Source organism: Hemibagrus wyckioides, linkage group LG22 (assembly GCF_019097595.1).
Source record: "Hemibagrus wyckioides isolate EC202008001 linkage group LG22, SWU_Hwy_1.0, whole genome shotgun sequence".
NCBI lineage: Eukaryota > Metazoa > Chordata > Actinopteri > Siluriformes > Bagridae > Hemibagrus > Hemibagrus wyckioides.
Window position 1 is genome coordinate 7,243,568 of NC_080731.1, and position 16,998 is coordinate 7,260,565.

General features: G+C 37.0%; 1 protein-coding gene across 3 annotated transcripts in view; it reads right to left on the bottom strand.

Annotated features, from left to right (window-relative positions):
• Positions 1–533: 533 nt before the first annotated feature.
• arid3c (AT rich interactive domain 3C (BRIGHT-like)) overlaps positions 534–16,998 on the bottom strand; it is a 57,321-nt gene continuing 40,856 nt past the window's right edge. For 2 of the 3 annotated variants that reach the window (XM_058375466.1, XM_058375468.1), the window contains 5 exons: positions 9,815–9,998; positions 8,708–8,952; positions 6,884–7,186; positions 4,345–4,434; positions 534–3,270 (listed from right to left, as the gene is read on the bottom strand). In XM_058375466.1, coding sequence (XP_058231449.1) covers positions 3,086–3,270; positions 4,345–4,434; positions 6,884–7,186; positions 8,708–8,952; positions 9,815–9,998 — 1,007 coding nt within the window. In that variant the 3' untranslated portion in view covers positions 534–3,085. The remainder of the gene's footprint in view (positions 3,271–4,344; positions 4,435–6,883; positions 7,187–8,707; positions 8,953–9,814; positions 9,999–16,998) is intronic. The other variant, XM_058375467.1, reaches the window with a different exon arrangement.

Sequence of the window (16,998 nt, forward strand, 5' to 3'; positions counted from 1 at the left end):
TTCATCTCTGTTAACAAGCTTTCTGATGGTGAAACAGTTTCTTTAAAAAAAGCTTTGGTTTTTTGTTTATTTATTTATTTATTTTTTTACAAGAATCACACTGACTCATGTTCTCGTTTCACAGTCGAACAAATACTCCAGAGTTGCACCCACATCTCTGCAGTTTTAGGGGAGATGCGAAGTGACAGCTACGTGAAAACATTGCTGAGAAAATAAAAATAAGAGAAACGTCTGGTAGAGCACGTCGCACCGTGACAGCCACGTGTTCGGCGTTCCACGTATTCCATTCGGTTTTTTTTGTTTGTTTCTGTATGATTTAAACGATAAGATGTCGAGATCTAATCTGATGTTGTGCTAAATTCAGGACACATTTTTTACATTCTTACGGTTATTTTTCAACCAAGGCCTGAACCGAATATATATATAATCATGTTTACTCTGAGCTAATTTCACAGCAAAAATGTGTATGCAATTAAAGGTGGGGAAAAAATAATCTGAGAATCAATGTAAAAATTATATTTACATTTTTTAAAAAAAATTTGTTTATTTAGTATGCTGTAATTGAAATCTTTAGTCTAATTTAAATGTTTCTAGGGCACTTTCAGCTCTCAAATCCCAAAAAGTCTTTCCAGAGAAAATCTTTTGGGGTTTTTGGTGTGACCAGGATTACTGCAGCCTTTCGCAAGGCTATAAAACCTAGCAAATGCAAAAGCCATCCAAATCTAATGCAAAGTGTGTTGAAATTAAAAAAGATCGAGGGCCAATGCTGTTTCATTTCAAACGAAAGAAGTCGCCGTGGCTATCCTTGCGCTAACCTTGACCGTCTTAAGATTTCCACCAACACGCCTCAGGCGAATCGTTTGAACGTCGTGTCACGTGACCTGCATTTGGAAACCACACTTTTGGTCATCTTTAAAACCAACATAATGTTGTTGTTGTGTATGCAAACAGTGATTCAAGTAAACACTGGAATCGAACGATTACAAGAACTCTGCCGATACCACTGCGCATACAGACAGCTTAAAAATCCGAGTAACGTGGATGTTATCACTCGTAGATTTTTCTCACGAAGCTGCAGCAACAGCGTTTTGACGCAGAATAAAAAATTTGTGGTACACAATGATTCCGTTCATTCATATCATTTACAAGCCCGTCACTATTAAATAGCCCAGAATAGATTGTGTACATATAATAAAATCCTTCTGGCATTGTTCTTTTTCCACACACGTATATATATATATATATATATATATATATATATATATATATATATATATATATATATATATATATAAAATAAAAAATGCCACAGACAAAATTAAACAAGCGATTAAAATTACACTGTGTCCAAGCAGAAGTCTTTTTGTCTATGCATCATGTTTGATGTAGAGCCTTAAACGTTACACTTAAAAAACGGGTGATTGTGGTCAGGTTTGTTGGCACAGTCTACAACAAATGAGGTAGATGCGTATTAATATAATTCCCTTCTTTGGTATTATAATAATAATAATAATAATACAAAATAGGAAAACAAACAAAAAAATGTAAAAAAAAAAAAAAAAATCCAGTGATCTGTTGAAACAAAAGCTTTGATTTTCAAGTGGCTTCACAAGAAAAAGCAATGAAATAAAATGAGGTATACCTTGTAATTCATAATCTATTACACGTATGTACAGGTACAATTGTGAGGTATCTGGCTGCATTTTAAAATAAACGTATTTTTCTTTTTCTTTTTTTTTTTAATTGAACCCTGGAGCCTGCTGCAACGATTCAGCCCCCCCCACCCAAAAAAAATGAAAATTATTATAATAATAAATAGAATTTGAAATTATATGCTTTACAAACTTCTGAAAAAAAGAATAACAAAAAAAGAAATAAGAATATCCTCAAATTTCTCCTTAAAGACAAAACTAAAAATGGAGCAAAAGCAAAAAAGTAACAAGAAAAGTAAATCAGAAATCAGACTCAGCTCACAATAAAAGATATATTCTCAACAACTTCTGTCCATCCGGGGGTGAGTTTTGTTTTGTTTTTTTTCCCTACTAACCACACAGGTATACGTTTTCCTCATATCAGGGAGTTGCATTGAAGTGCTCAGCCATTTTTTCCATAATTAATTCCTAACTACACAATCCCGACACATATGACATGATGGCTAATGTAGCTATGAGAAACCTATATTGACAAGAACTACTATCTTTTAATGATATAAAATTGCATTTAATGAACACTTTAGCATTAAACTGAGACAGAGGAGGTGTGAAAGTGAGATAACAGAATATCACCAAATACCACGACGTCTGTTTCAGATATAACTGACTCTTATGATTGTCCCAATATTTTTGGATTATGTGGCGTTCAAGGGGATATTCGTGTCTAATCTATTTCTTTCTCTTTTTTTTTAAACTCTAAAGAAAGAAGTTAAAGCTAGAATCTGACACAGAAAGTACTTCTTATCTCCCTGACTATTTGAGGCCCCCTGTTAAGCGGAATGTGCTTCGTCTACCACTGATATATTCGTTTGTACTTTAGTTTGATAATCCTTACCATTTGCATATTTCAATTTCTGCACAGGCATCATCTAAACATGACGATACTGAGAGAGTATGTGTGTGCACAGTATCACAATGTTATTCATATGCTCTTTGGTATTTTGGTATTAAAGCTAGTCCGATTCACATGGAAAGGTAAAAGGACGATAAAAGGTGGACAAGGTGTATATTCATGTTTCAACAGCAGATAAATTCACGCAAAATTGTGTCCATGGAATATCGTCTCCCTCATCCTTGCTGTTTTCGTACAGTTTCTTGTCTTCTTGGCACTGTTTTCTGGTGAGTCTTCCAAAGAAGTGAGTCCTCAAAGCCTGTGCACTGTACTTGTGTCGCGTATGCTGCCAGGATGAGACGATTTCTCTTTCTTGTGGAAGTTCAGGAGATCGGCATGGATCGGAGGAGGACGTGAAGAAAAGGAAAGAGTGGGAAGTCACCATCAGAGGATACAAAAAAAAACATACAGTCTGGAGAGTTTAGCAGTCTGCCTTGCGTCTTTTGGGGAAAGGGAGCAGGGTTCCGTAGAGTTTGGTGGCTTAAGGCGAGGCAGCCGGTCCGTGCGAGGAGGAAGAGGAGGAAGAGGAGGAGGAGGAGGAAGAGGACGGCTTGCTGTGGTTGATGAGACCGGGGCTGCTGCTCTTTCCCTGAGAGCTGGCATGAAGGTGAGCTCGCTGGCTAGCTGGCATCACAGAGATGGCTGGCTTACGGGCAAACAGGATCCCTGGAGACAGTGCCATAAAGCGTCATCAAGCAGCTTTACTTTACAAATTTACATTGTCATAAATAAATGTAAATAAAATGCTAGTCATGTAAGCTTCATGACTTAGATATTAATAAATACAAGATTAATAAATATTTTTCAGTTAAATTAAAGTATTAGATACAAAGTAATTAAATACATGCAAAATAAATAGAAAAGTGAATATATATATATATATATATATATATATATATATATATATATATATATATATCTTACTTGTAAATATCTATGACTAAATGCAACTGCCATTAAACAATGAATAGGAATTAAAGACTAAGCTTTTATTACACAGACTTGTTCCACATATATCCATATACATATAAAAGAAAAGCTGCTGTTTTAATCTGAACGGTCATTAAACAACAACAGAAAAAAAGGGCAATCCCTAAGTCCAGGCTTAACCTTTGTCTCTTTTCATATAAACTGAGTTGTGCAAATAATGAAATTTAATGTGTGTTGAAAAACATATCCAACTAAATTAAAATCAAACTTAAAATAGACTTTTTTTTAACAAAATCTGTAGTAACACGAACCTATGTTGACATACTGCCTAACATTTTGACCTCCATTCCATCCACATTGGGTTGGACAGCGTGGCATTGGATGAGAAACAGTGATTGATTCACAAAGAAAGAACCTTTAGCTGCGGTCTTTTGCTTCAATTGAAAAAGCCCACTTTAACTCCATGTCCTTTCTAGCAAAAGTTTCCCAGCACTTATAGAGTGCACTCCAATGGGCCATCTCCAGGTAATTACAGTCACTTGTTTGCCAGGCACAAGCACTGTATCCACCTTAAGCAGGGGCTTCTTCCTTTCAGGCACGAAAGACAATAAGCCCCATCGACCTGGCAGCAGCTGGACGCCAATTTCTAGATATTTAACTTTTTTAACTCTATTGGACTTGCCACTTCATTACGATAGATTTTATAGCAAAGACATCAAATTGTGTGGAGGACTAAACGCACGGGGGTGCTGCTATAACTTATTGAATTTCCTGCCCGCAATTACATCAGCAAACGGCCGCTCTATTTACCTGTGTAGACAACTCCATTTATTTCTATTGACATGTTGATGCTGCTAATGCCGTTGGTAGACAGGTTCAATGCAGTCTCTTGTCTGTCATCTGTCAAGAGAGGAGCCGGAGAGAGCAAGGGTGAGAAAAACTCAATATGAGCATTTATAAAAGGAACACAAGAAGCAAGAGGAGCGCGCCGCCAACTATTGGCGATAACTCATGAGTGACAGGATAAGGAGCAGTTTATTAAAAGAGTCCAGAGGGAAGGAGGGGGAGGAAAAAAAAAAAAATACTCAAAAGCATGTCACATCCATTTGAACTTTTCAGTTATCTCAGGAACAGGTACTACACTGAGGGTCTATATTATAAATCACAGGCCCTTTTGAACGCTGGTCTTACTTCGCCCACTCATTAACAACGTTCAAACATCCATTATGTTTTTGATTGCAACCCTGACCCGAGCGAAATTATTTGTTCCGTCGTTTTTTTTTTTTTTTTGCAGCTACATTAAAGTAGGTTTTAATGTCTATCATTTCTCTCCCGTGTGTCATTACGGGGGGACTCCTAAATGTATTTTCAGACATGGTTTGAGCAAATAACATTTAACAATAATCTTTAAATTGCAGAGTGTTTAACTGCATTACATCAAGCTCAAAACGGCGCTATAGAATTACATTCTATTTTCCTCATCATATGGTATATAAAGCACAGCCTGTCATAATGATACAAAAGGAACAGCCGTGCAGAAATACCGTATTACTCACGAGGGAGAGAAAGATGCCGCAATCTTCGAACAGACTCTCTCATTATGAAATGCGTGACTTGAGTGCTAGCTAGACTCTGGCGTTTTTGTCTGTCGTTTAGATTTGACCTGATTTTGTGCAACGTCAAAAATATATTTGGAATGAATTGTATTATGCGCTGTAACATTGGCCGTTTATTCACATCGCGATCGTCTATCCTTTAATCTGCAGAGTCGGAGAAGTCATTCATTCACCGCAGAGACTCCGTAAAGGAAAGTCTTAGGAGGATAATATTACAGTAAACCTATATGCGTGTGTTTTCTGTTAGAATCAGCTCCTTCTTAGTTCCCTCCTGACTCACTCCATATACAGCATGTGAGATTATATTTAAACCTTAACTTATATTTAAACCTTTTACTCATTCACTGAATGGTGCAGTAACATTTATAGGCCTATATCTAAAAATATACGTGAACAGATAAACATTTTCCTGTTTTTAATCCTGAATCATAACTGATACCCAACTCAGGGTGTCAAACTGTATTTCTGCCACGTCAGCATATCTCTAAGCGGTTGTGAAAGGCCAGAAACGTAGGTGATTATGCTTTTTTAACATATTATTATGAGAGCATCTACTCTCTAATTATGGTCATGAGTCAGGTTTATTTTTGTTTCATAATAATGACATGAATCGTATTAATTCGTACCACAGCTTCTTTGCTCTAGCGGTAAAGATAAAATTAAAAGTGAAGGAAAGTGTCTTTATCTCCCACACGTCTTCTCTTCACTCTCCATGATTTCAGTATTTTTGTAGATCGCCACACTGGGTGATGGAAGTCAGTATTTGGAGTCAATCATTACATGAAAGGCTGTTAGCGCCACACATTATGCCACTTTGAAGTATCAGATGCAGCACATATGCATTCATTTAAAGAAATGTTTCAATCCACAAGAGCTTTGTGAGACACTTTTTTAAAACCTGAGTGAAATCGCTCATGTTTAGTTTGTTTTGCTCTTCATATCTACTTGCTCTCCAAGTCCATAAGATCTTTAATAATAATCATCATCATCATTATCATAATAATAATCATACTTCAGTCATTATGGATTATCAGAATCAACAGAATGATGGTGTTTATTTACAGTTCCACGGTCAGATTTTTAAGTAATGCAAGCACTGTATTGCAACACAAGTATCGCAAACTGACAACATCTAAAGTTTCTCATGCTCCCTCATGTTTCACTGACACACACTATCTGCATGTTAATTGTCTTGGTAATTGTGCTGTCGAGCCGATTACTAAGAATAAAACTTTCAGCCCGATCTCTTGGGTGATCCAGCTCCTGTGTGAAGTGTACAATTCATTATAGTTCTGGTCTGTGTGGAATAAGGGTGTGTGTTGGGGTCACCTACGTTACATTTACATTTACATTTACGCCATTTGGCTGATGCCTGGTCCAGAGCGATGTAAAAGAAAAAGTGCTTTCAAGTCTCTATCAAAGAATACATTAACACTGGTTCGGTAGGTGACAGGTTTTTCTCTCTTTTTAAAGATTCCATGGCAGTGAAAGATTTATTTTGTGACACTGACCGATATCTGATGGCTGGGGAATGCTGAGATCTTTTAGTTGCTGTGTAAATTTACTGAAATTGTACTTTACAAATAGTGTAATTATTGTGAAATATGTACTTGATATTTCATACATTTTAGTCCCCCAAATATCATCTTTAAAGAATAATATGGTATAATTAAACTATGGTTCAATTGTGACTGTCCTTACACACACACACACACACACACACATATACACACCCATGTTGTTGAGCTTGATGTTCATCGGCAGCTGGCTGGCCATAGCGAAGAGGTTATGCTGAAGCGCATGCTGCATGATCCTCTGCTGCTCCTCAGCCATCAGCATCACCTTCTTCTCCGGCGGCTCTCCAGCCTCCAGCTTCTCTCTCAACTGCTCGAGGGCAGCCGCCTGCACCACCGCTGCAGCCTGGGCCGCCTGGGCAGCTTGGGCGGCTTGTGCAGCAGCAGCTGTCCCGTGGTGCCCACCCAGGGGCAGGGGGATGCCCATCCGGTTAGTCAGGCAGCTGGAAAGTATGGAGTCTTCTGTGGAAAAGAGTGAAATCTGATGAAGATTTAGGTCTGACTGTGGCACTGGGTTGGGGTTTTAAAAAACAAAGAATAAACAAAAAAATAAATAAATAGAGAAATAAACTGAGGTGTGTTTCCTGTTTTGAGGGCCAACAGGAAAATTAAAGAGTGATGTAAGTCTACATAAGTTTCTTATAGGCAAATAAATAAAAAACTGTTAAGTTTTCATCTTGTACAAATACAAGAGAAGCAAAATCATTGTGATTCCTTTAATGAAGGAAAATAAAATGTTTAAACATTACATTTTGCCTTATTAACAGAGATCCATTAAGAGACGTCTTTGTACAACCGGATAAAATACTGTATATCGTCTACTATATAAATATCTTCATGCACGTGTTATAAAATATGTCACATGCATTTATAAAAAAGTGTTTGCTCTGTATAAAGAAGTATCATGTGGTCATGGGAGTCAAACGCAAAAAGCATGCCCTGTTCTATTTTAACCCGTGTGGTGACAAGCCTATAAATACTGACTGAGCTTAAAAAAAGGCCTTTGATCCTTTCAGGAATCTGTGCGTGTTTGTGTCTTTTTCCATATGGCCACGTTACTGAATCACGTCTCTCTGCCTTCAAATGCTCCCACCGGTGCAATGCGGAAACTGGCAGCTTGGGCAAGAGGAAGTACTGCAAGCTGTTTCCTGTCTGTACTGATGACCACCCAAGCCACAAAGCGCAACAAGCATGAAGACAAGCAGGACACCTCGGCTGGAACATTAGTTTTCCTTCGATTTTTGATAGGATTTGATGGCAACGGGGACTAACACTTACATTTTATTCATAAGTATAAATAAATAGACACCAAGGTCACATGTGGGTTTACAGGTGCTCATAAACAGCCAGAATTTAATTGTTTGATAAGAAATCCTGGAGAATTTATTTAAGATACAGAATTTATTTATACTCTTCAACAGTGAAAATATATATATATACTCATATGTTCATATATATATATATATATATATATATATATATATATATATATATATACTGTTGTATATATGCAGCAGCTTCAATTATATTTTATAAATCTATAATATTCATTAAATAAATTACTCATAAATCCTCCTGGGACATCAATTGCTGCCAGCGATATAAAATAATCAATAAATAAATAATCAATAAGTAATTAATAATGAATGTTATCAATGTCTTTTGCATTGCACAAACTGTTTACGTAATCCTCTCTTGCACAGAGAACCGCACGCAACGTACGAGAAACATTTTACTTTCGTTTCATTTGTTCTCATGAGAATTTATGCTATGGAAAATCGTCCTAATTTATTTTTTTAGCCCTTAAATTTTAGTCTTATTTGTGTATAATACCCATTTAGTTCATTTTTGTCTTTAATTTTTATATTTAATTCTTCCTCGTCTACTTAACTCGCTTCATTCACTCATTCTCACGATTGCTTTCTTTCTCTGCAAGAACACCCATGTGACATATTTTCTTAGTACACACAAAACCCTTTTCACCTTTCTTGATGACGGGTGTGTGGGCCATTTGGCCTCCGTTGGGGGTTCCTATGCTGATGTGGGACATGGGGAGTTTGGGTGAGGGCAGCAGGGTGGGGGTCCCTACAGGCGAGTAGTTGAAAAGGGCTGAGCCGTAACTCTGTCTGCGGCCCTCGCGCCGGTTGCTGTCGATGGCTGCCTGCAGCTCCCCAGGTGAGCTCAGCCCTCGCTTTTCACATTCATATGGATAGAGGTACTTCATATACCTGAGCAGAAGAGGAAGATTTGATCAGTCTTAGTGACAGGAAACAATGCAAACTTTAACATTTCAAGAGCACTGCTGTTTTCCTATGAGGTGAAGTCATGATCAGGTGCAGGATAGTCCTCACATTTGTTTAAAGAAGGCTTTGTTGGAATATAAGAAAATTTGGTAAGGTGATGCTGATGTAAATCTTTCAGAGACGGAAAATTAAAGGAATTTATTTGAGTCTTCCTGTATACAGCACTGTAACCTGACCTTTTTATTAACATTATAATACTATTTCAAAATAAATAAATAAAATAAAATAAAATAAAATAAAATAAAATAAAATAAATAAATAAGGTATTAAATACAAAGCTAACATGTACCAGTTGGCTTTAATGGACATTAAACAACCTTTTTTACTTATATTTATACCCAAAGTAAATTCTGAGCTGATTGAAATTACTTAATTTTGTGGTGCTATTGTGGAGGATTTTTAAAGGAATAATAAAGTAAACTGTCCAAGGAGTGTGATTTGTCTGGATGCTACAAAATGGCTCAGACAAATGTACTACACTATACGATAAATAGTGAATTTAGGCATGATGCTAGATAAGTATTTTAATAAACAGTATAATATAAACAGTCTATTATTATTATTATTACTATATGAAAGGTGGCTACAATACAAATAGAAAAGGAAAAACACTATGAAGCTTTGCTCATGATATCTTTGTCTCTGTGTTATTTTATCTCTTCCACTCACATCATGTCAGATAAAACCCTCTCTGTACTTTAAAGGCAGATCATTGAATCAGACTCTATGTTCAAGAACTGGCTCTTGGTCATCAGTAATTGAAGATATAGGAGGTTATCACACTCACTGGGTCCGGAGAGTGAAAGCTGCACTGGTAATCGAGGTAGGGAGGTTTAGACCTCTGGTAATCTCGCGCCATATTTTCTTATTGATGACTTCCACTAAGCCACCTTTTTCAGTGACAAGCTTGTAGAGAGTGTAGAGATCCAACACCTGCTTGGCCATGATAGGAATCCGATTCACTGGAGTCCCTACAGGAGTGGGACACACACACACAGAGACACACAATATCCACAATCAATGCCATTAACTCCGGCTTATCGATGGGTCTCTCTGCCGCTTACGAGGCCAATCAGTCTGGCATAAGTAAAATGTCCGACAGCCTCGTTCTCTTGGAAAAAAAAAAATCACTTTTACCGCTCAATCAAAAGTCTCCACTGTCTGGTGGAAATGTACAAAAAAAAATGTTCAGGACTTGACAAGACATCAGTCACCATTTGCAATCTATTAAATGGACCAGTGTTATATATTTATATTTTTAATTTTGTGATCCGAAGTGAAGTGGTGTTGCTTCCTTCGTGAATTCTAAGATTACAGCTTGTCTTGAAGTCTTTTAAAGATTTTTGTTAAAAACAAAGTGACAGATCCTATTTTTCAATTCATCTTCGTTCATGTTATCACTTATTTTGCAGCAATAAACAGTCATTCCCTCTGGTTTACCAGCCCCCTTTTTTGCTTCCTCTTGACTTTACTAGGACAAAACGCAATGCAACTTTTCACATTACAGAGAAACCACAAAATCGTGGGTCCCATGTCAGAAAACCTACAGCTTTGGTTACTGGAGACTCCTTTCAAAAATGCTAAATGTCACCCGTTTTAAATCTGTTAATGTCGACCATCTGCCATAAAAGTACTCATATTGGTGGATACCATAGAAACGTAACCATATTGAAATGAGTGCATTACTAACCAATCAGAATGAAGCATTCGACAAATGGTGCGGTAAATGTAATTTAGTCTTCATCTGAACCAGAGTTGACGAAGTGACAGTAGTACTGTTGCAGATTTCCATAATGTATGTTGTAATAATAATTACAACAAACATTAAAAAACATACATTTCAGTGGCTTTTTAACAAATCAGGTCCATGACCTGGAGAGCAAACTCTAATCTTCTAGTCTGAAGAAAAATGTTTGCTTTAATCAAAAACAACAAGTCAAATAGGAATGCGTTATAAATCTCGCCCTGTCTAACGCAGCTATGCATTTTACCTCCTGATTTCCCGAATACAAAAATCCCCTGTGATAATTTGTGCTCACGATTTAATGCCAGGTCATAAAACAGCGAAGAAGAGCAGTGCTTTGTGTGAATTGGAGAGTGGCTGACCTCCAGATAATTAACCTGTATTTTGCTGATAGAGTTCCATTGTGCCCATCGGATTTACCATAATAGCAATCAATACTCTGAGAAATATAGTGCAAACAACAGCAAGCACAGCGCTGGCTATGAAAAGACAGCGGAGAGTAGAGGAATGGTCTACGGTGGTAAAAACACATCAATTAAGCCTTATAATTACGGCTTCATTTTGCCTCTCTGGCATGTGAACTAAGAGACACTATTTAAGTAAATGATTTATCTGCGCTTGTGCACTGAACAATGATGGAATTACATTTAAAGTAGTAGCACCATCTAAAACAATCAATTGCTATTTCTAACTTCTTACTTCGCCCTGAATTGTCCATACATCACGAGCAAACAACTTTTCTCTCTTATGCATTTTTTTTTCTTCTTTGCTTTTTCTTTGCTTTTTTTCTTTCTTTTTTTATTGATTCAAAATTTCAACAGAGGTGAATGTTATGACAAGTCAGAGATGAGGCCATGCCTGTGTGCTTTGTTAAAGCTACTGTGTTACTTTCCACGAAGTTGCATTCATACCGTATTTATAGATACTCATACAACTATACGGTATTAATTCTTAAGCGGTCGCTCTAATGCGGTCTAAGAGCCGAGCATATCGCCCCGGAGGATTAATTCCAGTCTCTAATTTAAGGGTAGGCTTACAATTAAAAGCAAAGAACATCAAACTCAAGCTCTTCTCTTTATCCTCAAAACTCCTTCATAATACGCAGCACCCAAAGATAATCGTTAAAACAATTATTTATCCACAAACACAAAAGACTAATGTAAACGAGTATAGGGCGATAAATAAAAACGGGCTTGACAAAAGCCAGCATCAGGCTGAATCTAAACCCAGACAAGCCCCTTTACAATGAGATTTATGGGCGCTCGATGGCCAAGGTGATGCATGCGGTCTCTCTGATTCCCTGAAAGAGATACAGCGAATAAAAGCCGTAATGAGCTTTTGTCAAGCCAAGCTACCCGATGTGGCTATGCATCATAATGACAATGAATGATTACATGAAGAAAAAAAAAACATGTTCGACCTGAACTCCATCCCCCACCAACCTCTTGTTAATTGCTGCCGCACTAAAAATGTGGAATTGACGAAGCGGTGAAGGGTTTTAGCGATAGTGGTGGGAGTCGGTCATCTCCTCAGCTTTCTTCATCTGTAATGCATTTTCTTCAGACACTCCAGTGAGGTAATGGAAAGGGGATGGGGGAGATGCGTCTGTGCTTACACGCGCTCCCAAAAAACACAGCGTGAGAAACCACCTTGATTCACACATATACTACAGGAAATTGAGGAAACCAGAGGAGCTCATGAACTGAACAAGTCCCATGTGATTTGAGAACAGAAGAACAGAGAGAGAGAGAGAGAGAGAGAGAGAGAGAGGTTTGCCCACTTCCTGAATTAAAAATGAAATCACTTGACAAAGATTTGGTCACTAGTCAAGCGTCAGCTAAACCGAGACAATGTCAGAGATTTCGTTCTTTCTTTCTCTTTCTTTCTTTCTTTCTTTCTTTTTGAAAACTCTGTGCTGTCAAATAAACAAACAGAAACCATATTGACATTACAGCAGGACTCTAACCGCATTCATTTACCTTTGACATGTACTGTCCTTTGTCCCTTGCCGGACAAGGTTATGAGCTATTGTGGGTATTGTATTACTGACAAATTGAATTTGAAAGAAGGTCAGAGCATGTGGTCGAATTTATTTCACAGCCAAAAAAGAACAAACATGCAGAGATGCAAAGCAGGTGTCCATAAATTCACGCTGAGGAAGTGGAGTATGGGTATTGTGTCAACATTTTACTTGACTGAAAGTCGAGGAATTACTCGCTCTTGTCATGTGCTCAAGACATGAAATATGACAAATAAATCTATCTATCTATCTATCTATCTATCTATCTATCTATCTATCTATCTAGTAGACAATTTACACAGACCAATATTACAATGAATTTATGGATTCCAATTGCCCATTATTATATAAATCCTTAATACTTCCATTATTTACATTTTGCACAAATTGTGTTCCTTTTGTGTTCTAGTGCTACGAACTCAGCTCACTTTTTCACAAAACCTTCCCATGCTAAAAAACACATACATATGTAAACACTTCCTGAGGAATTTTAAACCTTATGTCATTTAAGCCATGTATAGACATTTCCTATGATGATGTAATGATTCTTCCTGAAAGATTCATTGTTTCCTGAGATTCTGTTGCTTACTGCCATTATAATTACTTTTCTTAAAATGTCCTTTTTTCACATCATAACTCTTCTCAGGCCAATAGAATACTGCGTGAGCCACTCAATATGTGGTACTTTAACTATAAAATAATGACAAATAAATTGTTTATTAGGTGAAATTCTACCTACAGGGTGAATCACAGTGACACAAAACAAAGCCAAATATGTATGATGTGCACAAAACAGATCTGATGATCTTATTATCTTATTTCCACATAGATCTTTAAAGGACTAATATCAGTTTCAGTCTAATTGAAGAAATAACACTGTAAGTATAACCCTAACTCTAGGATGTGATGCTTCTTATTTCTATATCAAGTGAGTATGGCTGTACATCTCGATTGCTAAAGACCACTGCTTATTGTTAAAACATCTTTTATTTACATTCCCAGCAGCATGGCATTTCCACTTGTGCAATTCAGCTATATATTTTGAAAATACTACAGCCTGAACTGAAGAAAGGCTCTGAGGAAGGAAGGAAATTAGGGGTGAACTTTGACAAACACGGGAACAGCGTGGACTTTCCTGAATTTTCCCGTGCCACAGCTTGAGGAATTACTCTCTCAGCTTTCAACTAGCTTCGCATTCTCCTGTGTTGGCATTCAGGTAATGCAAAAGGTGTTAAACATTGACTCAACATAAAGTGCTGAGGCGGCTCTGGCTCTGGTCAATTTATCGCTAGTGCCTGGTAGAAATCATGAATCACTTTGGGTATTTAGCAGCATACAATGGGCTATAACACCCACATTGTTCCTATTGCTTAAAGATCAGAAGGTGTAAAAGGGTTCATCGCTCCATTTTGGTGTCATGATTGACGTCTGCATTCTTTAGGGTTTAATCTTAAAGATACCTTCAAGAAAGGAGACAATGTGAGGATTTACATGTGCTGTTCAAACACCTTATTCGTCCACATTTCTCCATAATGTCAGTGGAATCAAGACAGATTGTTAGTTTAAGTAGATGACTAACTACATTACTGCACGCTAAAACATCACGTCATACCTGTATTTTTTTTCTATCCACCCTTTGTGTATATAAACATGGGACAATTAATGGAAAATTCCACTCTTAATATCTTACAGGTCAATATTTGTAACACCTTTTGTAGTGTAAAGTTCTTACATCGGGCCTTTTTCACTCTGGTTAACATTTCCCAACATTACCCACGATGCTATTTAACGACATGCTGACAGTGGCACTGGTATCTAAGAAAGTGATGCAGCAGTGCTTTAGTATATCCAGTATAGTATGTCCAGCTGTCATTTCCTCATCTATACCCTCTGCGGAAATGGATCAGCATCCAAAACTTACATCTTCATGCTAAAATCACCATCAACAACATCACACTCGCCAACTCCAGCTAGCCTTGGCGAATCTCTGCTGCTTGAATCTGAGACTTTGAATCCATTGTTAGCTGCCTCCACTATTTCTACACTGGAAATAATCTTTAATATAGCTGGAAAATGCAGAGAGAGAAAATAAACCTGTTTGTATGTTTCAGTATAAACGTATTTAACGTGTTTCAGAGTGGACTCTACCTTTAATGCTAAAACGTTCACCATAAGTTCTCTCTGGAGGATAAGTGAGTGTGTGCGCCCCCTAAAATCATCACTTAAACACAGATCTGTTTGTGTTCGGCTGCCAGCCATTTTGATTTGGAAACAGATACGGCCATCTCAATCCACAAGAGGCTGCGTGACAAACGAATCGTGTGTGGCAGGTTATGATTGATGATGGCAGGGGCTAAGAGACACTAGGAAGGCGAGTGACCTTTGAGCTAGGGCCAGGTCTACAGGGGCCGATAGAGTAAGTTCACTTTCAAGCCGAACACAGCAGGGGATCCTCCGAACGGCATTGATTTTTGATGTGAACCCGACAAACTGAAGCCGGGGAGATTTTTTAATTTTTTTTTTCAAAGGTTTTCATTTTCATATGCAACCTGGCAGTCTTGTAGCTCTGTCATTCCGTCAAGCTAATGAAAAAAATCTGAAAGGCTGGATCTCACACAGAGGTTTTCTTGGATAGTTGGAATTTGAAGCAAATTAAGTGGATAGTTCATTGCTCGCTCTTTTAGAAAGAATGGTTACTCAAGGCGATCTTTTGGATGGATAATACATTTAGTTCCCTCAAAGGTTTCAGCATCCTGATGGAAAAAAATACCTGGAACGACAAGTTAGACTGAAACATGTTCGTACAAATAACACTTTTCTCCTTCACATCATAGAATATTAGCACTTTATTTAACTTGGTCTGTTCCATCACGTTAAATATACTTCTCATGAGCAGTAGTATTTATTAATTATTTCTAACCAATTCAAAGCTGTTTACATCAACACATTAGTTCTAATGTGATTTATCATAAATACTTGTTTTGCTCTTACAGAAAATTGTAAACTGCAAAAAATTTTTATTCTAAATGTAAATGATAAATTGCTAAAAATCTAAAATCAAATTTAATACAATAAAACTGAAATTTAATACACAGGCTTTCAAGGTGTTAAATTTCCCCCATAACTGCTCTGTCAAGCTATAAAACACATCATTTTGTTCTAGAAATTATAGAAATTCTTTACAGCGTACTGTTTTGTTCTAGCTAGTTCTGCAGTAAAGCCTGCACTTACTGAAATCATCATTCAAAAAAAATAAAAAACAAAATAAAAACCTCTACCTCTTCCTTACGTAATCTCCAACCTAATCTCAATCCATCTAATCTCTATCTACTGCATTGTAGACTATTTATCCGGAGACACAATCAGCTCCCTACACAACCAGGGACTAAATTAGAGGTCGGCTTAAGTGAGCTGAGCGCCTCCATTCTAATAATAATAATTATTATAATAATAAATAATGCAACAGAAATATCAATCAATAAAACAAGACTGAAAAATCCTTTAGCAGATTTCAATTTTGTATTATAGCCTACTTTGGGAACGATCGATAAATTTGTGTAATTTTTTTTATTATTTGGGTTACAAATTGTATGTGTGTTGCAATGCTGTTTTATGTGTTATTTTATTTCATGGACCATTATATTTAATGTAGAGCACTTTGGTCAATGCATGATTAAAATTAAGCCCGTAAGGTTGCAAAAAAACATGCTACAATATAATTTCCCCTAAATCAATATGGAAAACTCTATAATATCAAATAATTCACACAAACTGAACTGAACAGATGTTCAGACATGGTGAGCTCTCATGAAAACAGCTCATTCACCAAGACCATTTAACCCCTGTCTATTGTGTACATCATAACAAGCAGTAATATAATCACACCTTCATGCTTATGCTACTTAGATTACACGCTAAAATGTAGCTTATAGAATGTGATACAGCATGAGATCAGATTTTTGTTGTCTAGGCTTCCAAACAGCAAACCCACAGCTCTATCAGAGTTCATGTGCTCGAAGCGTTGATTCAATAATTCTTTAAAGGATAATTCAACTACTGTGATGTATATTAGCGTTACTTCTCAAAGAGGTAAAGGTATCCTGAAAACTTTAAAAATTCTGAGGTAAAACATTTAGAAATCTGTCATGGTGGAAATGAAAATGTTGCACAGTGAAAATGCAAATGGTTCCTGAACTCTCTCACGTCT